General features: G+C 43.6%; 2 protein-coding genes across 4 annotated transcripts in view; one reads left to right on the forward strand and one right to left on the reverse strand.

The window, feature by feature from the left end:
* Positions 1-26,364, forward strand: part of CENATAC (centrosomal AT-AC splicing factor) — a 480,847-nt gene that overhangs the window by 240,480 nt on the left and 214,003 nt on the right. The window lies entirely within an intron of this gene.
* LOC137438652 (uncharacterized) overlaps positions 1-26,364 on the reverse strand; it is a 138,197-nt gene that overhangs the window by 106,949 nt on the left and 4,884 nt on the right. For all 3 annotated transcript variants that reach the window (XM_068133878.2, XM_068133877.2, XM_068133879.2), the window contains exon 5: positions 22,957-23,073. In XM_068133878.2, the coding sequence (XP_067989979.2) occupies positions 22,957-23,073 (117 nt within the window). The remainder of the gene's footprint in view (positions 1-22,956; positions 23,074-26,364) is intronic.

Below are 26,364 nucleotides of genomic sequence, written 5' to 3' on the forward strand. Positions count from 1 at the left end.
GTTTAGAATAGGTATACCATATCCCTGCGCATCGTAAGAGGCGACTAAGGGTTGGCGCCAGGAAGGGCATCCGGCCATAAAAACATTGCCTCAAACAGGGAACCATGAATTGTCATGGGGCCCGCAAGGCTAACCTCCGCTCTAGCGGGGAAAATGGCCTTAAAACGGTCATTCATTCATTCATTCAACAAAATAACAAATGTCATATAACATTTGTCATATAACAAATGTTCGAAATGTATTTCTCTCTAAGTTCTGCACACTTACGGATATGTATGGAATAGTTTCGGATTACAGACCGAGGTGTTTCGTGTGACGCTCTGGGAATAACCCTCGTCACAGCATCTTTGAGTTCAGGAATGTTAATTGGGTTATCTTTGAAAACATTTTCCTTCACAAATCCCCACAGAAAAAAAAATCTAAAGGTGAGAGATCAGGAGATCTTGGAGGCCAAGGAAAACCAGATCGGTGGTTAATTAATAAGCCAGGAAAGTGGCACTGCATGGACAAGCGTATGTGCAGTTGCCATGTGGTCTTGAAATTGAGCTCCGGGAACGTTTGTCACGTGAATCTTGATAAATGTGTTCCACACGTTTACAAAACGTTCTCCGTTCATCATTGAGCCACTGCATGGACAACCCCGTCCTCAGTATCCTCATGTTCAAAAATGACCGTAAATCCGCTGACTAATGAGACCACACCATATCATTATTTTTGGGGAGTGGAGAGGTAACTCGACAAAATGGGCTGGTTTCTCCTGGTGTTGGGCTAGCGGCTAGGGTGCCGGCTTAGGATCCTAGGTTCGAATCCCGGTCGATCGCTGAATTAACGCCAGGGGGGTTGACTCAGCCTGTCATCCTTCCGAGGTCGGCTAATTGAGTACCAGTTCACTGGTAATTCCCTGTTTGTCGTTAAAGGCGGCAAAAAGGGTTGGCGTCAGGAAGGGCATCCGGCCGTAAAACATTGCTTCAAAAAGGGGACCAAAAAAACAACAACAACCACGGTTCCCGAAAAAGGCCAACCCCCGCTTTGCAGGGAAAAATGGCCTCTAAAGGTGGTTATTATTTATATATATTCTCCATATTCCAAAACCGACAATTCTGTTAGTTTACAATTAAAGTAAACATGACATTCGTCGTCGCTGACATGACATTCGTAATTATGTCATCTATCTTGATTCCTGCTTGATCAATAATCCGACTGAATAACACACAAAATTCACAACATCGGCACTCGTCACATGAGGTTAAATGCTTCGTCGATTGGGTTTTGTTAGAGAATGCCTTCAGATCAGACTTTAACCCTCTAATTGACATTGCTTTGAGATGCTGCAATTTCAAGTGAAATGTGCCTTGTGGATTTCATGGATTTTCTAGGTCTCGAGGGCTATGCACAATCACTTAGGTAATTCTGTTTACGGACTTTGCAGTTTCAATATTCCTTGGATGTCCAAAGTGTTCTGCGTTATTGTTCTTCACCGAGCCCATCCCTCTCCACATTGAAACTATACGATATATAGTCTTTAAGGTCAGTACATTGCATCGAGGGAATTGTCTTCTGAATGCACACTGCACTCCTATCCTGATTTCACCTCTACATTCTTCTCTACAATCTATCTTGATTCATGAAATATTCATGAAATTCATATCTTGATTCATGAGCATGAAAAAGCAGAGCATGAAAGTTATAAGGCAGCCAAGAAGGCTGCAAAGAAAGAGGTAGCAAAGGCGCAGGAGGCATGTAGGAAAATGTTCGGAGAACGCTTGGATTCGGAAGAGGGTCAGAGAGCAATGATTCAGGATTCAATTGCAATTCAATGCAATTCAGGATTGCAAAGCAGATAGCGAAAGAGAGGTGTGATGTGATGGGGGTGAGTTGCTTGAAGGATGAAGTGGGACAAATCGTTGTGGACCCAGATGGAAGAGATATATGGAAATACTGTTGAATACAGAAAATGAATGGGATGGCAACATAGAGAGTAACCCAGTTTTAGGACCGGCAGAGAAGATAACCGAGAAGCAAGTTGAGGAAGCAATAAAAGCAATGAAGAGTAGAAAAGCGGGAGGGCCGGCGGGAGTTGTGGGAGATATGTTAAAGGCAGCGGGAAATTGGGGTGTGAAGAGAATTCAGATCTGCAATCTGGTGGTGAAAGAAGGAAGGCCGCATTCCAGTGGATTGGGAGCTGAGTACCCTCGTCCATCTATACAAGGGGAAAGGTGACCCTCTGGACTGTGGCTCGTATCGAGCGACAAAGTTATTTGAGCATGGAATGAAGGTATTGGAAAGGGTGTTGGAGAGGAGGATAAGGAAGAAAGTGAAGATCGACGAAATGCAGTTTGGATTTATGCCAGGAAGAGGAACGACAGATGTGCTTTTTATTGTGAGGCAGTTGCAGAAGTACATGGAGATAAGGAAGAAGTTGTTTCTTGGGTTTGTTGATCTGGAGAAAGCATTCGATAGGGTTCCACGTGAAGCAGTGACATTGGCATTAAGAAAGTTATGAGTGGAGGAATGGTTGATCAGAGTAGTGATGGCAATGTACAAAAGAGCGCGCACAGCTGTAAGGACGAAGGACGGAAACAGTGGTGAGTTTGAGGTGAAGGTGGGAGTGCATCGGGGTCGGTACTAAGTCCACTACTATTTGCAGCTGTGATGGAGGTGCTGGCTCGGAACGTAAAGGAGGGTTTACCGTGGGAGTTGTTGTATGCAGATGATCTGGTGTTGATTGCAGAAAGTATGGATGGACTGAAGGAGAAGATGAACAAGTGGAAGGAATGTATGGAGACAAAAGGTCTGAAGGTGAATATCGGAAAAATGAAGGTGATTGCAAGTGGTAAAGCATGTGGTGAGGTGGAAAGAACTGGGAAGTGTCCGTGTGCTGTTGGCAGGAAGGGTGTCGGAGTGAATTCCATTCAATGTACAATGTGCGCTGAGTGGGTTCATCAAAAATGTAGTGGTTTGAGAGGGTCATTAACCAGTGTGGCAGCTACATTCAAGTATAAGGTGTGCACAGAGGGAGCTGTAGATGGAGGAAATGTTGAGTTGGATCTTGGAGACGGCGTGAAGCTGGAAGGGGTGAAAACATTTTGTTACCTGGGAGACATGCTGAATGGAGAAAGTGGATCAGACTCGGCAATGGTTGCAAGAGTGAGATGTGCATGGAAGAGGTTTCAGGAACTGAGTGGCATGCTGACGAGGAGGGGAGTGTCGTTGAAGCTGAAGGGAAAGGTGTATGCTGCATGTGTGAGACGTGTTATGATTTATGGGAGTGAGACATGGGTAATGAACGAAGAGCAGCAACGAAGGCTAGAAAGGGTGGAAATGCGAATGGTTCGACGGATGTGTGGAGTATCGTTGAGAGAGAGGAAGACAAATGATGAATTACGAAAGATGATGGGAATAGAGCCTGTGATGGATGCTGTGAAGAGAAGCAGTTTGAGATGGTTTGGTCATGTGTTGAGGAAGGATGAAAGTGACTGGTTGAGAAGAGTGATGGAAATGAATACGGAAGGAAGTAGAGGACGGAGAAGACCGAGAAAGACTTGGCTAAAGATGGTGTCAGAAGAAATGTGGGCAAGGGGGTTAACAAGGGGAGATGCAGAAAATATGGCAAAATGGAGAATATCATCATGGGGACCGCAAGGCTAACCCCCCGCTCTAGCAGGGAAAATGGCTTTAAAATGCCTGTTGTTGTTGTTGTGTTTACATTTTGTAGTGCATTGTACAATTTAAATAAACATAAATGCAAATTTCGCATGTGGAAAAAGTAAGTACACCCTTGGCTCTTATAGGTGGTATTGCCCCCTTTGGCAGAAACAACCTCAAGTGGGCATTTCTTATAACTGTCTACCAGTCTCTGACATCGACTGGGAGAAATTTTTGCCCACTGCTCCATGCAGAATTCTTTCAGCTGTGCGATGTTTGAGGGATTTCTTGCATGCACAGCTCGTTTCAAATCCCCCCACAACATCTCAATGGGATTTAGATCCGGGCTTTGACTTGGCCATTCCAGAACCGTCCATTTCTTTCTTGTCAGCCATTCCTTGGTGGATTTACTGGTATGCTTAGGGTCATTGTCATGTTGCAAGGTCCACCTTCGGTTGATCTTCAACTTTCCGACATATGGCCTCACATTATCCTCAAGCACCCTCTGTTACAATGAAGCATTCATAGTGGATTCTATGATGGTGAGCTGCCCAAGCCCTGATGCAGCAAAGCTGCCCCAAACCATAATATTTCCACCACCATGCTTTACAGTTGGTATCAGGTTCTTGTGGTCAAATGCTGTCTTTGGTTTTTACCAAACATGGTTTGTGGTTTTGTCTTGCACCCATGTGGTTTCGTCTTCTGGTACTGTGGCCAAATAGCTCTGCCTTTGACTCATCTGTCCAGAGCACATTGTTCCAGAAGTGCTGGTCTTTGCCTGGGTGTTTATTGGCAAACTTTAGTCTTGCCCTGATGTTCTTTCTGGACAGCAAAGGTTTCCTCCTGGCACACCTCCCATGTAGATCAAATTTGTGCAGCCTCTTTCTAATGGTAGACTCGTGCACTTTGACATCAACAGTGGCAAGAGCTACCTGTAGGTCCCGTGATGACATTCTGGGATTCTTAGAGATTTATTTCAGCATCTTGCGGTCTGCTCTCAGGCTGAACTTGCTGGGGCGGCCTGGCCTGAACAAGTTGGCAGTTGTTTGGAATCTTCTCCACTTGTAGATGATCTTCCGGACAGTCGAATGATTGATTTCAAATTGTTTGGAGATCTTTTTAAATCCCTTCCCAGACTCGTAGGCATCTATAACCTTCTTTCTGAAGGCCACAGAGAGCCTTTTTGATCTAGGCATGGTGACGCCACACACTTCAACAACAAAGAGCAAACCAAACTAAATGTCTGAGGTTTAAATAAGACAGGTTGTTCCAAGATCCTCTCTATCGATGTTCTAATCATTTGCACCTGAGCTGGTGCACCTGATTCTAATTTTAGGTATTTGAAGTAGTGATAAATGTAGGGGTGTACTTACTTTTTCCATATGTGAAATTTGCAATTATGTTTATTTAAATTATACAATGGACTACAAAATGTAAATGTTTTATGATATTTGTGATATTATATCACCTTTATCTATCAATATTGTTGAAATGAAGATCAAATAGCTGTATGTTGAAATATGTTGAAAAAGTCAAAACTTTACATGGGGTGTACTTACTTTTTCACGTGACTGTGTGTGTGTGTGTGTGTGTGTGTGTGTGTGTATGTGTGTGTGTGTGTGTGTGTGTGTGTGTGTGTGTGTGTGTGTGTGTGTGTGTGTGTGTGTGTGTGTGTGTGTGTGTGTGTGTGTATGTATGTATGTATATATATATATATATATATATATATATATATATATATATATATATATATATATTTATATATACATACATATATATATATTTATATATACATACATATATATATATTTATATATACATACACACACACATACATACATACAGTGCATTCAGAAAGTATTCAGACCCCTTCACTTTTATCACATTTTGTTATGTTGCAGCCTTATGCTGAAATCGTTTAAATTCATTTTTTCCTTCATCAATCTTCACTCAATACCCCATAACGACAAAGAGAAAACAGGATTTTAGAAAGTTTTGCAAATTTATTAAAAAGAAAAACCTGAAATATCACATTGACGTAAGTATTCAGACCCTTAACTCAGTACTTAGTTGAAGCACCTTTGGCAGCGATTGCAGCCTCGAGTCTTCTTGCAAGATTCGTACAGCCAAAGAATGCAAAAAAATCAAGGACTTTTCCAGGACAAAAATAGTATTTTCCAGGACAATTTTTTACTTTTTTCACAAAAACAAAGAGTGCATATTCTAAGCCCAAACCGCCATAATTTTGTTCAACATGATTGAAACATCATGAAACACGAACTTGATCTGTAACTTATGAAAAGGAAGTCGTGTACCGAGTTTGAAATCATTAGCAGAAAGCGTTAAGAAAAAGTCCAGAAAACTGGATTCAAATTTTGGGTTAGACTTTCTCAGTCCAAAACGCCACAATTTTGTTCAAAATGATCGAAACACCATGGAACTCAAACCCAATCTCTAACTTATCACAAGGAAGTCGTGTACCAATCATTGAAATCATTAGCATAAAGTGTTAGCAAAAAAAAGTCTGCAAAACTGTTGTTGGCGTGACAGACGGAGTGCAAACCTATACTGCCATCGTCCCCTCAGGTGTTTCACGCCGGTCGGGGACTAATAAACGAGAACTGCATCTAAATATGTAGTACAACTGCTATCCTATTATCTTGCTAACGCTAATTTAATATTTTGAATTGATTGTTTTTTGAAAATCAGCCGATTCTTTGTAATTAGATTTATTGAAAACAGTTACATATAATATTTACTCAACAGAAAGCTATGGAAATCGTTGTCAGATTTCCATTAAGTGTTTACACAAGAGTAAAATACAAATGTAAAAAATAATTGCCGTACGACGAACGTATGTCCATACTATTCATTTATTACAATGTTTCTGTTGCCCTTTACTCAATCGCCAATGGCAATTTGCTGTAGTTTGCCATTTTATTCATATAATAATAAATACAGTTGGTTTATTGACAACTTTATGAGTAAGACAACATGTTTTCCCTTTAAACCTGCAGCAAAATGCAGATAAACAAAATCGAGTAGCTCTATTTACGTCCACGTGGTGGGTTTTGTAAAGGGCATCTGGAAACTTGAATTGAATTGAACTGAACCAATGAAATGCCGCGAATTCGCTAGCTGATCCCATCACAGAGTCAACCGAATAATAATAGAGTGCTATAAAACGGCCGTGGAGTACAAATGGGAGAAAAAGCAGTGATAAATACCTGTCCTTTGAACGGTAGTTGGCCTTCCAAAATACTCTGTAATGTGCAAGTTCGACCGTTGATTCGATTCCTTTTCTTGCAGCGTTTGCGTTTGTGCTTTGCGCCTTTCGAGTGGCTCTTCATCGCACTTTCACCCATGTTTCCGATATCAAAGCTTTTCTCACACAGACTGCACCGAGCTCCATGAATCGACTCTTTCTCCAAGCAATCCCGATAATTGGGTTGGTTGAGCCACGCCAGATTAAAGTGACAAAGCCTTGACATTTTTTCGCTGTTCAAACACGCTGTGTGCAGTGCGCATTTGCGCATATGAAATTAACTTCCGGGGAGATCGCACATTTCCGTGAATATGTATAATTAGTTTCCGACGTCATAGCGAAGTATGCAGCCACTCACAAAGATCTTGATATGACCTCTAAGTTTTGATTGGTCCAATGCTTTACTACGATTTTACTACAAATGATTTTATGAATGGACTGACCTATTTACATTTGATAAATTGCACACGGCGAAAGGCCGACACGTCAGAGTGCCCGACAGCCATAATACTTTTTCGGGACGAGATTAATCAATTTTTTCCAGGACTTTCAAGGACATTTGCAGTTTTTCCAGGACTTTCCAGTACTGGAAAAAACATTTTCATTTTTCCAGGACTTTCAAGGACATTCCAAGACTGTGCGAACCTCGTCTTGGGTATGACGCGACAAGCTTTGCACACCTGGATTTGGGGATTTTCTGCCATTCTTCTCTGCAGATCCTCTCAAGCTCTGTCAGGTTGGATAGGGACCATCGGTGGACAGCCATTTTCAGGTCTCTCCAGAGATGTTTGATTGGGTTCAAGTCAGGGCTCTGGCTGGGCCACTCAAGGACATTCACAGCGTTGTCCATAAGCCACTCCTGCGTTGTCTTGGCTGTGTGCTTAGGGTCATTGTCCTGTTGGAAGATGAACCTTCGGCCCAGCCTGAGGTCCTGAGTGCTCTGTTTCAGGTTTTCATTTTGGATATCTCTGTACTTTGCTCCGTTCATTGTTCCCTCAAACCTGACCAGTCCCCCAGTCCCTGCTGCTGAAAAACACCCCCACAGCATGATGCTGATGCTGGCACCACCATGCTTCACCGTTGGGATGGTATCCTTTGTTTTCACTGACGTCACAGTTTCCCATCTCGCATTGCGTGGTGGCCATTTTGATACCCAAGCTAATCTGTCCGTGTGCGCTGATATTGATTTGTTGCGTTGGTTTATGGTGAATGCGGATCGCAAAAAGTCTGTTTTATAAAGTAATTTTGTTTGTTTTGTCACGTTCATGTGGAGTGTGGTGCCATCTAGTTTATATTACGTATTGTTTCCCAACAAACACAGAACATTCGGTTTAAGTTTGCCGTGGACCAGTGAACTGGTGAACACCTGGGCAGTGGGTCAACCTGCAACCAACTACCTGTAGAACAGACTTGGAGTGTACGTAAGGATACGGTAGATCCAGGCTTGAGTATGGCTAGCAGTGCGAGTGCCAACCTTGGCTACCAAGAGACGCTCCCCCCGGACGTTCTTGTTCGTTACAAAGAGAAGATTTCTGTCATTGGGTGTGACCCTTATGGTCTATCAAATGATCAATTTGAGAAGAATGTGAGCAAGTGGCCTCAGGTGACCCACATCGACGTGATCAACTACCTGTTGTTCAGCAAATCGGCCTATACCAAAGATGAGTTGAAGAAGTATAAATCCCTCGAGGCATACAGGTTGTACCAAGATGGATGGGTGCGACAAATCCTACACAAAGAACTGAATGACGTCCACTTGATTCGATCCAAGGTATTAATATATTAAACAAACATGTATTTTTTAAAGCTGCTTGTGTTAATGTTATGGACCTGATTGATTAAGTGCCCTCCATTTGTTCAAAAACCACTGCAGTTTTAAGCTGTGCATGCATGTGTGCATACTTTGTAGACATGTGACACACAGTGCGAAGTGAGTGCCGCCATGTGTGCTTTGTGCGTATGGCCATAAGTCATCACCTATATTTATCATGTAAGCAACGATTACATAGCACGTTCTTCACATGATAAAATCGAGATTCATTTTGACCGAGTTGATAAGAGTACATAACTTTAGAAAGTTTATTGGACAGTTTCAAATTCAATACTTTTATGTTCCAGGTTTCGCATTCCATGAAACATGTTCTTACTTACTGTTAACAAAATGCTCGGAGCAGACAGGTGTGCGATCCCACTGTGATTCTGTTTGGATGTCACTGCGATTGATGGCAGCCTTCCACAAACGCCGCCTCTCTTCACTTAAATTTCTTGTTTCCTCACCCTGATTCAGTAGAAGTTTGGGCGTTTTGTAAAACTTAAATCTTGGCCTAACGCCTGGCCTGTTTGAACAACGAAATACGCCGCAAATTGGCATGACTGGTCGTGAACAAAAACTATTTAATGTGAATCCGCTGACGACGTTGTTCGAGAGGGTATCAAAATGGCCGAGGTGTCCCAGGGTGCCCTGTGCGCGTGCTCCGATGACGTCACAAGAAAACAAGCAATTGGGCAGGTGATGAGCAGTGCCTGGTTCCTCCAGACATGACGCTTAGAATTGAGGCCAAACAGTTCAATCTTGGTTTCATCAGTCCACAGAATCTTGTTTCTCACAGACTGAGAGTCCTTTAGGTGCGTTTTTGCAAACTCCAAGCGGGCTTTCATGTGTCTTTCACTGAGGAGAGGCTTCCGTCTGGACACTCTGCCATAAAGCCCAGATCAGTGCAGTGTTGCAGTGATGGTTGTCCTTCTGGAAGTTTCTCCCATCTCCACACAGGATCTCTGGAGCTCAGGCAGTGACCATCGGGTTCTTGGTCACCTCTCTTACCAAGGCCCTTCTCCCCCGATTGCTCAGTTTGGCCGGGCGGCTAGCTCTAGGAAGAGTCCTGGTTGTTCCAAACTTCTTCCATTTAAGAATTATGGAGGCCACTGTGCTCTTGGGAACCTTCAATGCAGCAGAAATGTTTTTGTAGGCTTCCCCAGATCTGTGCCTCGGCACAATCCTGTCTCTGAGCTCTGCAGGCAGTTCCTTCGAACTCATGGCTTGCTTTTTGCCCTGATATGCATTGCCAGCTGTGAGACCTTATATAGACAGGTGTGTGCCTTTCCAAATCATGTCCAATCAATTGAATTTACCACAGGTGGACTCCAATCAAGGTGTAGAAACATCTCAAAGATGATTAAGAGAAATGGGAGGCAACTGAGCTAAATTTCAAGTGTCATAGCAAAGGGTCTGAATACTTATGTCAATGTGATATTTCAGTTTTTTATTTTTAATAAATTTGCAAAACTTTCTAAAATCCTGTTTTCTCTGTGTCATTATGGGGTATTGAGTGTAGATTGATGAGGGAAAAAATGAATTTAAACGATTTCAGCATAAGGATGCAACATAACAAAATGTGAAAAAAGTGAAGGGGTCTGAATACTTTCTGAATGCACTTTATATTATATATATATATATATATATATATATATATATATATGAATAAATAAATATATATATATATATATGAATAAATATATATATATATATATGAATAAATAAATATATATATATATATATATATGAATAAATAAATATATATATATATATATATATATGAATAAATATATATATATATATATATATATATATGAATAAATATATATATATATATATATATATGAATATATATATATATATATATATATATATATATATATATACATATATATATATATATATATATATATATACATATATATATATATATATATATATATATATATATATATATATATATACAGACTTGGCATTTAATATGGAATATATATTTTTTTTCTTGACTTGGGTTTACTTTCTTAACTCAGTATATCAATCTGGTGAGTTTCTTTTACACTTTGGTGATTTATCTATCTATAATTCCAGTAATCTCTGTATGTCTGTGTGTATGTCTGTGTGTATGTCTGTGTGTATGTCTGTGTGTATGTCTGTGTGTTTGTCTGTGACCGCTGTTTCTCGACAACCACGGGTCCGATATACTTGAAACTTGCCAGGTATATTGCTGGGGACCTGAGGATGTGCCTTTTCAAGGTTTCATATTAATCGGAGAAGTAGTTACCGAGCTATGGCGATTTATTTACCAAACTAATCACAGAACAGGTTGCGGGGTAGGCCAGCCAATCAGAGAACACGTTGTTGCGTAGGCTATTAATGTTTTTCCTTTTCATTTTTTTTTCTCTTCTCTTTCTACTTTTCCTTGCGATTAAATTGCAAAAAGCCAAAATACGTTGGCGCTAATTGAATAATTGGGCATTAACACTAAATGGCGAATAATTTACCAAACTAATCACAGAACAGGTTGCGGGGTAGGCCAGCCAATCAGAGAACACGTTGTTGCGTAGGCTATTAATGTTTTTCCTTTTCATTTTTTTTAATCTTCTCTTTCTACTTTTCCTTGCGATGAAATTGCAAAAAGCCAAAATACGTTGGCGCTAATTGAATAATTGGGCATTATCACTAAATGGCGAATAATCGTAACTGCGATATGCGAACTTCCGGAGGTAGGCCAGCCAATCAGAGAACACGTTGTTGCGTAGGCTCTTAATGTTTTTCCTTTTCATTTTTTTAAATCTTCTCTTTCTACTTTTCCTTGCGATGAAATTGCAAAAAGCCAAAATACGTTGGCGCTAATTGAATAATTGGGCATTAACACTAAATGGCGAATAATCGTAACTGCGATATGCGAACTTCCGGACAGTGAAGACTTCACTTCCGGCCTTACGAAAGTGCCGACTAACTGTCTCGATTGTATCTTACCACTGTCTTATTGTTAGATCTATCTATTCTATCTTATCTATATTATACTTACCGTCTATATACTTACTGTCTATCTTATAGATAGATTGTAGATAAAGACAATGCCCCAATCGAGTCGTCGTTTACGAGAACGAAGGAACGAAGCTGCACGTCGTGCACGCGCAATAGAATCTGACGAAGAACGAGCTGCTCGCCTGACACGCGACGTTACGCGCGTGACAAGGCGTCGTGCAGCTGAAAGGGATGAAGAACGGACTGCTCGCTTGGCAGACAACACTGGACGCGTGACAAGTCGTCGTGCAGCTGAAACGGATGAAGAACGGACTGCTCGCTTGGCAGACAACACTGGACGCATGACAAGGCGTCGTGCAGAAGAAACGGATGAAGAACGCGCTGCTCGCTTGACACGCGACGTTACGCGCGTGACAAGGCGTCGTGCAGTTGAAACGGATGAAGAACGGACTGCTCGCTTGGCAGACAACACTGGACGCGTGACAAGTCGTCGTGCAGCTGAAACGGATGAAGAACGGACTGCTCGCTTGGCAGACAACACTGGACGCATGACAAGGCGTCGTGCAGAAGAAACGGATGAAGAACGCGCTGCTCGCTTGACACGCGACGTTACGCGCGTGACAACGCGTCATGCAGCTGAAACGGATGAAGAACGGACTGCTCGCTTGGCAGACAACACTGGACGCGTGACAAGTCGTCGTGCAGCTGAAACGGATGAAGAACGGACTGCTCGCTTGGCAGACAACACTGGACGCGTGACAAGGCGTCGTGCAGAAGAAACGGATGAAGAACGCGCTGCTCGCTTGACACGCGACGTTACGCGCGTGACAAGGCATCGTGCAGCTGAAACGGATGAAGAACGGACTGCTCGCTTGGCAGACAACACTGGACGCGTGACAAGTCGTCGTGCAGCTGAAACGGATGAAGAACGGACTGCTCGCTTGGCAGACAACACTGGACGCGTGACAAGGCGTCGTGCAGAAGAAACGGATGAAGAACGCGCTGCTCGCTTGACACGTGACGTTACGCGCGTGACAAAGCGTCGTGCAGCTGAAACGGATGAAGAACGGACTGCTCGCTTGGCAGACAACACTGGACGCGTGACAAGTCGTCGTGCAGCTGAAACGGATGAAGAACGGACTGCTCGCTTGGCAGACAACACTGGACGCATGACAAGGCGTCGTGCAGAAGAAACGGATGAAGAACGGACTGCTCGCTTGGCAGACAACACTGGACGCGTGACAAGGCGTCGTGCAGAAGAAACGGATGAGGAACGGACTGCTCGCTTGGCAGACAACACTGGACGCGTGACAAGGTGTCGTGCAGAAGAAATCCCTCACCAGCGAGAAGACCGGCAAGTAAGGGATGCCCTGCGCCATCAGGATGTACACCGTGTGAGACTAGAGCAGGCTCACCATGACAATCGCAACCTTGCTCGATACGATGATACCGATATGGTGAGTACAGGCACGCGTTGAGCAGGACCTCAATATTTCAATGCACTAAATGCTCGCATTGTGCTGCTTTGGTGTGGAATGAGGAGAGAAGAGGATTTTGCTGCAACCACGGCAAGGTCGATCTTATGCATGATCCTACGAATCCAAAACCCGGTTCAATTCCATCACAACCTCCAGATGCTATTAAAAACCTTTTCCTTAACCAGGACTTTGTGAAGCACGCGAAACAGTACAACAACGCGCTGGCAATGGCAAGTATCGGTGTCCGAGAGATACGTATGCCTGGCTTCAATCCTGGAGTGCGCATACAAGGTAAGGTTTACCATTACATTGGTGCTCCTCTTGCCGATCTGGGTTGTACCCCACGCTTTGCTCAGATCTACTTTCACGATCCAGCCCATGAGCTGGATTATCGTCGTGCCCACACCTCGAACAGTGGCCTGAATGAGCAGTTTTTGCTAAGAGCACAACAGGCCATTCATGAGTGCAACCCATACGTCCAGCAATTCAAATCAGCCATTGAGTATGTGGTTCATAATGATAGCGCCAATGAACTGAATATTGTGTTAACAGGTCGCACGCGGCGCCGAGACCTTCATCATGGTACCGTCAACCTTCCCTCACCAGACAGCGATGTGGCTGTCATTGCTCCAGGGGCAATGACAACAGAGCAGTTTGGAAGGCTGGCAGACGCTGTTCACCTCAGAGGAGGAGGTTTACAGACAATAGACGCCATGCATCCAGCGTATGACCCACTATCATACATACTTCTGCTACCCTGCGGCTCTCAGGGGTACCACACTGAGTTGGCAGGGACAACGCCAACAACTTTCTACCGCTACCATCTACAAGTACGTGATCCTACTCATCACTTCAATCTACTGCTTCGTGGTGGAAAGTTGACACAGCAGTACGTATGCGACATGATGGCAAAAATTGAGTCACACCGTCTCAATTGGATTCGCTGCAACCAGAAGTCAATTAAGGCAGAAAAGTATAAGATCATCGTTGATGCGTTGAACAGTGATGCTGAGGTGCTACCTGGACGCCTCACCATTCTGCCACCGTCAATTTATGGGTCGCCACGTTGGTATGCCAAAGAGTTTCAGGATGCAATGGCTTTAGTCCGAGTCAAGGGAAAACCAGACTTTTTCCTAACATTCACCTGCAACCCAAAGTGGCCAGAAATTAAAGAATCGGTTTTTGAGGGCCAGCCACCCAATGCAAGACCTGATACCATCGCCCGGGTGTTTCATATGAAGGTGGAAGCACTCCTCGCAGACATCCTCAAGCATGACATCTTGGGGCATGTGGACGCTTACGTGATGGTGAAGGAAACGCAAAAGCGTCACCTTCCCCATATACACATGCTCCTGACCGTGGTACCTCGCGACAAGCCCAGAACACCAGCAGATGTCGATCGCGTGGTCTCTGCTGAGATTCCTGACAGACTCACAAATCCGGAACTACACCGTATCGTGACATCACACATGATTCACGGCCCATGTGGGGAATGGAACATCTTGAGCCCTTGCATGGCAGACCGGAAGTGCACAAAGGACTATCCCAAAACCCTACGACAAACGACAAGCTTCTCTGATGACTCCTATCCCCTGTACAGAAGACGGGCAGAAGCAGCACCTGGTGATCCCATCATGAAGACAATACGAGGCGGTGCTAACGTATTAGTTAGCAATGCATGGGTTGTGCCTTACAATCCATATATTGTCCTCAGGTACGATGCTCACATCAACCTTGAGATCGTCTGTGCTGTCACCAGTGTCAAGTACCTGTACAAATACCTTGAAAAGGGCCCGGACCAGTGCCTGGTCAGACTAGAGCCTCATGAGAGGATGCGAGAGGCATTACGACATGATGAAGTGGCACGCTACGAACTAGGGCGTTACATCACCGCATCTGAGGGATACTGGCGCATATACGATTTCCCCATTCAAAGCAAGTACCCACCAGTCGAGATGCTGGCACTCCATCTACAGGATGAGCAGGTGATCACGTTCAATGACGAAGGTGCCGTACAGAACGTGGCAGAGTCAGGACCCCCTGCAACAACCCTCACCGCCTTTTTCGAAGCCATGAATCTCCATCCACACATGCGTCATGTTCTATATCCAGATGTATTCCAACACTTCACCTACTTGAGGAAAAGGTTTCAATTGCGGAAGAGAAGGCTGAGTTTCCAGGATAACCGTAAGGCTGATACGGTTGGGCGGCTCCCCATTATTTCCGTCAACTCACATAATGCCGAGTTGTACTATCTCCGCATGCTACTGTACCGCGTGCCTGGCCCCACATGCTTTCAGGATCTCCGTCGTGTTGGTGGTAGGGTCATGGAGACCTATCTGGCAGCCTGCATTGCATATGGCATCGTTGACAATGACCAGGAGGTGGATTCTGTTATGGAAGAGGCTGCAAATATTGCATTTGGCCCTGCAGTCCGCGAAGTATTTGCCAACATGCTCATATTCGTTCTCAGAGGCAACCACGTGCAGTTCTGGGAAAGGCACAAGTATGTGCTGTGCGAGGACTTCATGCGTGCAGCAGGTGTGAATGAACCAAATGGACGCATTGTGAGTGAAGTGCTACTAGACCTGAGGAACAAAGTTGAGTGCCACGGCTTTTCGCTCAGTAAGACCTTTGGCCTTCCTGAGCCTGAACCAGTTCATTTCCAGTCTCGCATTCCGCGCGTCATCGAGCACGAAACAGTGCACAATATAGGAGAACTTGAGGCTCACATCGCTCAAACAGAGTGCCTTCTTAATGACGAGCAGCGCGTTGTCGTCGATAAAGTGATGAGGAGTGTGGAACACGGACATGGCTGCATGCTTGCACTTGATGCAAGTGGTGGGACTGGGAAAACATTCACATTGTCTCATATACTCAACAAAGTGCGAGCAATGGGCAAAGTGGCTCTTGCAACTGCTGCAAGTGGTATTGCAGCTACTCTGCTGCCTAAAGGGGCCACCTTCCATAGTAGGACCAAGTGTCCTCTCATTCTCACTGATGAGTCCACTTGCAACATCAGTGCAAATGACACCACTGCAGCACTCATACGCATGACTAATCTAATGGTGGTGGATGAGGTTTCAATGATGGATCGTCGCGCATTGGAGGCAGCAGATCGAACATTCCAGTGGCTTCGGGGCTCAGAGGAACCATTTGGCGGCATCACAATGGTTTTCAGTGGTGACTGGAGGCAGATCCTTACTGTTGTGCCACACGGTAGCCGTATTGACATAGTTGGAAGGTGCTTCAAGAGCTCATACCTGTGGAGAAAAGTGCAGATACTTCGTCTCAGAATAAACATGAGGATCATGCAGGGTGCTGGAGAACAACAGGACGAATCTGATTTTGCAAAATTCCTGCTGGATCTGGGTGAAGGGAAGATTCCTGTCCATCCAGAAGAGGGTGAATTTGCTATTGAGCTCAGGGAACCGCTCATTCTTCCAGGTGCAAAACTTCAGGATATTGTCACTTGGGTGTACGAAGACTTGCATAACAACATTAGCAACCCCAAGTGGCTATGCGAGCGTGTTATACTATGTCCGACCAATTCCGAAGTCGATCAGGTAAATGACTACATGACGACCATATTTCCAGGGGAGGAACATGTTTGCTGTAGCGTCGATACAGCGGAATCTGAGGGTGATCATTTGTATCCGCCTGAGTTCCTGAACACCCTCTGTCCATCTGGTATGCCTCCACATCGAATCTCTCTCAAGGTGGGTATGGTAATCATGCTGCTGCGAAACTTCGACCAGCAAAGCGGGCACTGCAATGGCTCAAGGTACATCATACTTCAGATCCTTCCAAATCTGTTGGTTGCAAAATCTGTGATGGGTGTCAATTCTGGACGCACATTGCTCATTCCACGCATAACCTTGAGTCCATCTGACAACATGTTCCCGTTCACTCTGCGGCGTCGGCAGTTTCCGGTACGACCCTGCTTTGCCATGACTGTGAATAAATCCCAAGGACAGTCGCTACACCATGTTGGGATCTTCTGCACAAGAGACTTCTTCAGCCATGGTCAGTTCTACGTGGCGGCCAGTAGGGTTGGCAGATCCAGCAGCCTCCGCATTCTTGCCCTGGACGAGGAAACAAAGAAGAAGCGCCGTTTCCTCAGCAATGTTGTTTATGAAGAGGTGCTAACGACATAAAGGTGTGTACAATGTACATGTAGACAATTTTTATTATTATTTATTTATTGAAGAATAATTGTTTCGAAAATAATTCTTCAAAAAAACGTGCCCAACTTTTTTTGGCAGTCGTACACCATGTTAGGATCTCCTGGAGAAGTGCCGTTTCCTCAGCAATGTTGTTTATGAAGAGCTGCTAACGAGATACAGGTGTGTACATGTGGACACTTTTTATTATTTATTTATTGATTGAAGAACAATTGTTTCGAAATTTATTTATTGATTGAAGAACAATTGTTTCGAAAAGAATTCATCAAAAAAAGTGCACAACTTCTTTTGGCAGTCGCTACACCATGTTGGGATCTTCTGCCCAAGAGACTTCTTCAGCCATTGTCAGTTCTACGTGGCGGCCTGTAGGGTTGGCAGATCCAGCAGCCTCCGCATTCTTGCCCAGGACGAGGAAACAAAGAAGAAGCGCCGTTCCCTCAGCAATGTTGTTTATGAAGAGGTGCTAACGACATAAAGGTGTGTACAATGTACATGTAGACAATTTTTATTATTATTTATTTATTGAAGAATATAATTGTTTCGAAAATAATTCTTCAAAAAAACGTGCACAACTTCTTTTGGCAGTCGTACACCATGTTAGGATCTCCTGGAGAAGTGCCGTTTCCTCAGCAATGTTGTTTATGAAGAGCTGCTAACGACATACAGGTGTGTACATGTGGACAATTTTTATTATTTATTTATTGCTTGAAGAAAAATTGTTTCGAAAAGAATTCATCAAAAAAACTGCACAACTTCTTTTGCCAGTCGCTACACCATGTTGGGATCTTCTGCCCAAGAGACTTCTTCAGCCATTGTCAGTTCTACGTGGCGGCCTGTAGGGTTGGCAGATCCAGCAGCCTCCGCATTCTTGCCCAGGACGAGGAAACAAAGAAGAAGCGCCGTTTCCTCTGCAATGTTGTTTATGAAGAGGTGCTAACGACATAAAGGTGTGTACAATGTACATGTAGACAATTTTTATTATTCTTTGTTTATTTAAGAAAAATTGTTTCGAAAAGAATTCTGCTCTGTTTCAATTCTGTTTCAATTTGGTGATAATTTTTTGTACTTTGTTATTTGTAATGAAATTTGTAAATTTTGTAATGATTAAAATTGTTAATGTAATATTAAGGGAGGGTGATGTTAAGTTAAGTAAGATGAGTTAAGGGAGGGTGATGGCAGGGTGATGGGAGGGTGATGGGAGGGTGATGGGAGGGTGATGGCAGGGAGATGGGAGGGTGATGGGGTAGAGTGATGGGGCAGGGTGATGGGGCAGGGTGATGGGAGGGTGATGGCAGGGTGATGGGAGGGTGATGGCAGGGTGATGGGAGGGTGATGGCAGAGGGTGATGGCAGAGGGTGATGGCAGAGGGTGGTGGGAGGGAGATGGCAGGGTGATGGGAGGGTGATGGGAGGGTGATGGCAGGGTGATGGGAGGGAGATGGGAGGGTGATGGGGCAGGGTGATGGGGCAGGGTGATGGGGCAGGGTGATGGGAGGGTGATGGCAGGGTGATGGGAGGGTGATGGCAGGGTGATGGCAGAGGGTGATGGCAGAGGGTGATGGCAGAGGGTGATGGCAGAGGGTGATGGCAGGGAATTAACATTAACGAATAAAATTTGTAATGTAATAATTTGTAATAATTTGTAGTAATAGATAATAATAATAAAGAATTCTGCTCTGTTTCAATTCTGTTTCAATTTGGTGATATGCTTTGCAAACCTTTTTTTTTTTAAACTATTTTAAAACTAAAACAATTCGAACATGGAATACATACTGACACTGCACTTTCAGGTCTCCTACAAATCCTACCCTGTCGCCTCACCGTGGCGTAGGAGTGGCAATGGTCAATGGCATCGAATGTCATGGCTAGCAAAGACAGGGAGGTAAACTTGATTTAAATTTGGAAATGTTTTTTTTTTTTTTTTTTTGGCAAGGAACGGGCACCCACGTACGGGCACGTCCTAGTTTGTTAAAAGAACCATGTCACTGATTGTCTGTCGCAGCAAGAAGTCAACAACAGGATTATATCACAGGTGGCGTGGCAAAATGTACGGACAGGTGCATTTGACGATTGGCTTCATAGTCGGGTATACAAGGGTTGTTGCGTTCTGTATTAGTGGAAAACAACTGCTGCACGTCTCCAAAAGTTATTGCCGCTTCCTCTGGAGATGGTCCGTCAACTCGGCAATGCTGTTTGTCATGGAGTGGTGGCTTTACGAAATTACAGCATGAAAGAGCGTGCTATTGCTCGACAGTATGGCAACACTCAAGCTCAGGTGTCAAAGATCCTGAAACGAAATGCTCAGAGGGGTGTCCCTACGCCAATACCGAAGCTAGGACGTCCCCGCAGAACCACAAGGAGGGATGATCGCCAGCTGCACCGGTTAGTCCGCAATGGCCGTACCAAGTCAGCTAATCGGCTTAGGGCTGAGTGGCAGCAACTGACAAATGTGCCTGTATCCAGAAGGCTAGTCAACCAACGACTGGTTCAAGCAGGCTATCGTGCCAGGCGTCCCCAGAGAAAGCCACGCCTGACCAGACAACACTGCCAGCGCCGATTGCAGTGGGCCAGAGAGCACCGTCAATGGCAGCCAGGACACTGGAATCATGTGATGTTCAGTGACGAGTCTAGATTTCTGGTCTATCGTCAAGATGGCCACGTCCGAGTGCACAGACAAGTGCCTGAAGCTTACAACAAAGATTGTATAGTGCCAAGAGTCCAAGCTGGAGGTGGTGGGGTGACTGTTTGGGCTGCTTTTCATGCAGGGGGCAAAACTGACCTGGTTGTTCTGAATGGAAACCTGAACCAGTTCAAGTACAGGGCCATTCTGGAAGAAACATTGCTTCCATTTGCTCGTGCAGCCTTTCGAGGAAACATTGTCTTCCAAGATGACAATGCACGGCCTCATCGTGCTCGCATGATCCAACACTTTCTTGCTGACCGTGGTGTAGAGCATATGGAGTGGCCTGCCGTGTCCCCGGATATGAATCCGATAGAGAACTTGTGGGCAGAATTAACGCGTCAAATCGACCACTTGGACCAGCAGCCGACCTCTGTGCGTGAATTGAAGCAGGTTATTGTCACTGCATGGCAAGCGATTCCTGTCCAAACCTTGGCAAATCTCGTGAACAGCATGCCTCAACGTGTACGTGCTCTCCTGAATGCTCGTGGGGGTTACACGAAGTACTGAACTGTAATTTTACTGTCGGTAATCCCAGTCGTAATTTAACTTTTGTTAAAAATTTTTTTGGCTGATGTGCAAAATAAAGAGATACTTCTGGAAAACGTACAGACATTTAACACAGTACTGTCCATGAATTGAGTTCGATATCAGTTAACATCACTTTCAAGGATCAATTTATTTGTTTCGAAATGTCAAATGTGGTTTTTGTTTCTTTTAAAGGTCACATTAAACAAAATCTCGAATAATTCCAACATAATTCCAATGAACTTTTGGTTCTAAGACATCTTGAAAAATAAGTTCACCCACACAAAAAAAAAATTCCATATTAAATGCCAAGTCTGTATATATATATATATATATATATCTATATGTATATATATCTATATGTATATATATATATATATATATATATATATATATATATATATATATATATATATATATATATATATATATATATACAGTGGTACCTCGGCTTACGAGTGCCCCAACGTACGAGTTTTTCGGGATACGAGCCATCGCTCGGGCGGTTTGTTGCTTTGGGATACGAGCCGAGATCCGATGTACGAGCTCAAAAAATTTATTTTTTTGAATTTTCCGGTTGTGGCTTCCGGTTCCGGTCACGCGGTTATCTTGCCGTGAAAGCATCTCTGCTTGGATATAAAACACGCAATCGTCGAAATACATGAGCGAGGAATCTCCTTGCTCCAGCCGGTGACGTCATCGGCGGGGATCCCCGCCTCCAGAGTGGCTGGTCACGTGACCGCCAAAGCGTGTCGCGCGTGCGGGTATAATGAGCTACACCTGTGGATCACGTGACCACGGAAGCACGCCTCGCTTGAGAGGCATGGCTTTCGGTTTGCGTTTTGCTTTATAAGGCGCGATAAATGGGCTTTTGAGTGTTAGCGGTTCATGGCGTTGACGGTTCATGGCGGTTCATGGCGGTTGACGGTTCATGACGGTTCATGACGGTTCATGACGGTTCATGGCGTTGACGGTCAAAAACCCATTACATCAATTTTACCAGGCACTGTACAGTAAGTACAGTGGACACCAAATGCACGGTGGAAGGCTAGAAGTAGAAGATCGTCCAAGACAAGTGAGAATAAGCCATACTTTGGAGGAGATGACGTCATTCGCTGGTCCGATAACCAAAGATGTGGTATAAAAAACCAGGTGAGCTAACAATGCAGCAATGAAGGAATTCGGCCAAGGCACCGGCACACAACGACCTACCTACATCGAAAGACTCAATGCCAATGGTGACAGAAGCCAAGACGGCCGGCTTAAACACCGCCGAAAGACCACGGTGTACCAACTTACGATGCAGAACATCTTGCACTTAATATGATGACAACAGGTGCCATCCTCTGACGTACCATTACAGGTACAGGTACAGTACACGTGAGCACAGAGCAAAAGTTCACTGAAACCGAGATTAAGAAAAAAGAAAAAACACCTCGTGGTCCGTGCTCGATATCCGAGTTTCAATCTTTTCAAACACATGATGCTCTCGGTCACGGTATCTCCTGCGAGCTGCTTCTCCTTCAACCACACAAACAACAACTTCTCCATATCTTCATGGATAGAGGTCCGGAGCTTTGAAATAATCGTAACGCCCTTGGCTGGCGTTATAGCCTTTATGGACTCCTTCTGCTTCAAAATCGTACATATCGTAGAAGGAGTACGATCGTACTGCCTCGCCAAGTCGACAACACGCACACCTCACCTGGCATGCTCTTCTCCTCTGCTTAATAAAACCAGTTTATTTCTTTACATTCTCTTGTATTATGTACAGTATATACGAGGTCGTGCTTGTTTATACATTATTTGTTATTTATAAAGTACATTTTTGTTATTTAAAAGCACCTAACAAAAAAAATTGGTGTTTTTTTTTTGAGGCTGGAACGGATTAATAGCATTTCAATGCATTTGAATGGGAAAATTTGCTTTGACTTACGAGCGATTTGGCTTACGAGCTCCGTCACGGAACGGATTAAACTCGTAAGCCGAGGTACCACTGTATATATATATATATATATATATATATAATTTAATAAACAGGAAGTAAATTCCTGTGTGGGGCTAGTGTGAAAAAATTCTAACTCAACCCGGGACTCAAACCCATGAACCTCATCATTTACTGCGAGCTTTGTAATGGCTGATGTCTTACATGCCTGCAAGGCACATATACATACATACATACATACATACATACATACATATATATATATATATATATAGATAGATAGATATATATATATATATATAGATAGATAGATAGATATACATACACTCCTCAAACCAGAGAATTACTTGTATTCTTGAGAACAAATATCTCTTGGAAAAAAAAAACCCATCAGTTAATCCCAAATACTCCCCATTTATTTTGGATACCTGGAAGTGAATGCAGATTTTGCAAACCGGGCATGCTTGTTGCCATTGATGATCCAGCTTCACCCCTATCCTCCTCCATCTGTCCCGACACACTATTCAGGCTGATTGCCGCATCGCCTGTATAACAAGCACAGGCGCATGTGCACATACAGGAGACAAACAAACACTTTTTACATCCATGAAAAAATCTGAGCCTCCAATCATCCACACTAGCTTAAATGAAGACCTAGGCTAAACATGCTCATACACAATTTCCTTTACTGCAATACCATATTCTACTGGAGTAATGAGCATGTCATACAAATATTGCAAAATTACAGGGGGAGATGAAGCAGAAGAGTACAAGGTCATAGAGAGTGATACAAAGATAGAACTGGGCAAGGCAAGATGGGAAAAGTAGTGCAAGAATGGTTTGATAATTTAAAAACACCAGAGTGAGAAAAATATTTATACAATATAATGAGCGAGGGAGAAGCAAAAGCAGGGCTTGGAGGGGAGTGTGTGCAGTAAAAGATGATCAGATAGTACATAGAGATGAGGACATCAAGAGAAGAGAGGAAATGAAGAGAGGGCATTACAGAGACACAGAAAACTGAGGGACCAATGAGGGAGGTTGATGATGAGGAGGTTCGAAAAGCACTTGAAAAAATGAAAAGTGGAAAGTATGTGGACCATCTGAAGTTGTGATCGAATTAGTGAAGGTGTTAGGACTTGGTGGAGCTAAGTGGATGTTGGAGTTGATTACGAAAGTGTGGAGAAAGGATGAGATACTGGAAGGTTGGAGAAAGAGATAGATGAGAAAGAGATAATGCCAATTTTCAAACAGAAAGTGGACATCTTGGACTTTGGAAGTTACGGAGTGGTAAATTTGAGGGAGAATGCTATGAAGGTACTGGAGAGGATTGTAGACCTAAGGCTAAGGGAGATTGTGAAGATAGATGACGATGCAGCATGAAGGGGAACAGTGGATGGGATTTTCATCACGTGATGGATTCAGGAAAAGATGCTGCAAAGAAATAAGGTGTCCTGTGCATTCATATATCTAGAGAAGCCATATTGTGATTCCAAGAGAAGTCGTGTATTGGTGTTTGAGAAAGAAGAGCGTGCCAGAGAAGATAGTTAGAATCGTGATATAAATGTATATTGGAGCCAGCATTAATTGCTACATCACCTGTGAGCAGAAGCGATGGTAAGGACAATGAATAGGGACTCAGAATATTTTAGAGTGGAGGTTGGTCTCCACCAGGTTTCTGCACAAAGTCCCTTCCTTTTGGTGACGGTGACGGATGTGCTGAGTAACGACATCAGTGATTGAGAACTGTGGGAGCTCCTGTTCGCGGACGACTTGGTCATAACAGCAGAATCAAAGGAAGAGCCACAGAGATGAGTGTTGGAATTTCAAGAGAGCTTTGAGAGACAGAGATTGAGAATAAATGCTAGAAAGATTGAGGTTATGGTGAGTAGTAAGACTGCAGCAGAGAGGGTCAAGATTGTAGATAGAGGTGAAGAACTGAAATGAGTGGATAAATTAAAATACCTTGGCTCAGTACTAAAGGAAGAGGGAGCCTCTGAAGCAGAAGGCCAGGAAAGAGTGAAGGCAGCATGGATAAGGTAGAAGGAGGTTAATGTGTCGTCTGCGATCGAAGTATAGCGAGAAAATTGAAAGCAAGAATCTACAAGAAAGCGATGAAGCCAGTTGTAATGTATGGTGCCGAAACATGGGCATGAATAAAAAGGGAAGAGGAGTTGCTGGAGAGAATGGAGATGAGAATGCTTCGGTGGATTATCTATCACTAAGAGAGCGGTTGAGGAATGAGGAGATACACAAGATAACCGGAGTTGCATGTATTACAGAAAAGATGAGAGAGGCTAGTTTGTGGTGGTTTGGCCACGTGATGAGGAACCAATCAAGAAAGTATGGAATGAGCCAATGAGAGGGAAGTGATGAAGCGGAAGATGGCGTTTAGTGGAGCGATGTAGTGAAAAGAGATTTGAAGAACAAGGGATACAGAGGACAGAGGAGAATAGAGAAGGTGGATCCGAGTAGCCGACCCAATAACTGTTAGGATTATGGCTTAAGAAAGAAGATGATTGTGTAACCCACTCCCCTCCCTAATATAAACTGCTCCCACTCTGACCAATTAAATAAAACGTTTGTTTGTATAAGTGGTTACTCGCAGTTAATTTTTTGAATTAGCAATTCCAAGAAGCAAACAGGAGCAATAATGCTCGAAAGGAGAAATTGTATTCTTTAAAAAATAACGTTTATACAGGGTGTGCACAAATTACCGTTCAAATTCAAACTGTAATAAAAAATAATTAAATGGGCTACACGATCCGGTTTGCTGCATGTGAAAGAACATTCCTCAAAGTTTTAACTTTCTTTAGTTTCCAGGTGTCGTCCATGTCACGAGACGTCACACCTACTGCAAATGGCGCCCCCACACGAAAAAGCAAAGTGTGTTGCCTGGTTTATAGCGACCAAATCAACTACACAGGTTCAACGAAGCCTCAGGACAACCTCGGCAGTCACCGTCGTGAAAATCGATTCGTGAGTGGCATAAAAAGTTTATGGAGACCGGCAGCACCCTGCAGAGGGAGGGGGCAGGCCTGCCAAGCACAAGTGGTGAGGATGTTGAACACATTCGTGAGACGTTCAAGCTCAGTCCGCACAAGTCCAATCGGATTCAGATGACCTTGATAATAAAACATTGAGAAATGTTCATTCACATGCAGCAATCCACAGAGTTGTATCCATTTAATTGTTTTTTAAAATTATGGTTTGAATTGGAGCTGTAATTTGTGGACACCCTGGATTACACTCATTAACTAAAATCTTCCGAGTTTTAATCGTTAAGGTTCCTTGTGTGAGAGACAAGATACATCAACAGCTGAAGAGGTGGATTATTGCTAAGTCTAGAAAGGAATAGTGAATGGTGAGAAAACCACAAAACTAGAACAGCACCCGGTAGAGCGTATACCTCTGCCAGATTGAACAGTTTGAGTTGTATCGCACCAATAGGCTGGATCTGCATCCGGACCGGAACCATAATCGAATCGACTTGTTATTGTCACCTAACCAACTCATCCACCTAGTTTTGTCGTAATCCATCGACAATTTTTTGAGACATCATGCTATACAGCCACGTGAAAAAGTAAGTACACCCCATGTAAAGTTTTGACTTTTTCAACATATTTCAACATACAGCTATTTGACCTTCATTTCAACAATATTGATAGATAAAGGTGATTTTATATAACAAATATCATGAAACATTTACATTTTGTAGCCCATTGTATAATTTAAATAAACATAAATGCAAATTTCATATGAGGAAAAAGTAAGGTTCGAACCTCACCAGAGTCATACCAAAGACTTTAAACGTGCTACGTGCTGCTTCCTTACTT

This window comes from Myxine glutinosa, chromosome 13 (genome assembly GCF_964187855.1).
Source record: "Myxine glutinosa chromosome 13, kmMyxGlut1.1, whole genome shotgun sequence".
NCBI lineage: Eukaryota > Metazoa > Chordata > Myxini > Myxiniformes > Myxinidae > Myxine > Myxine glutinosa.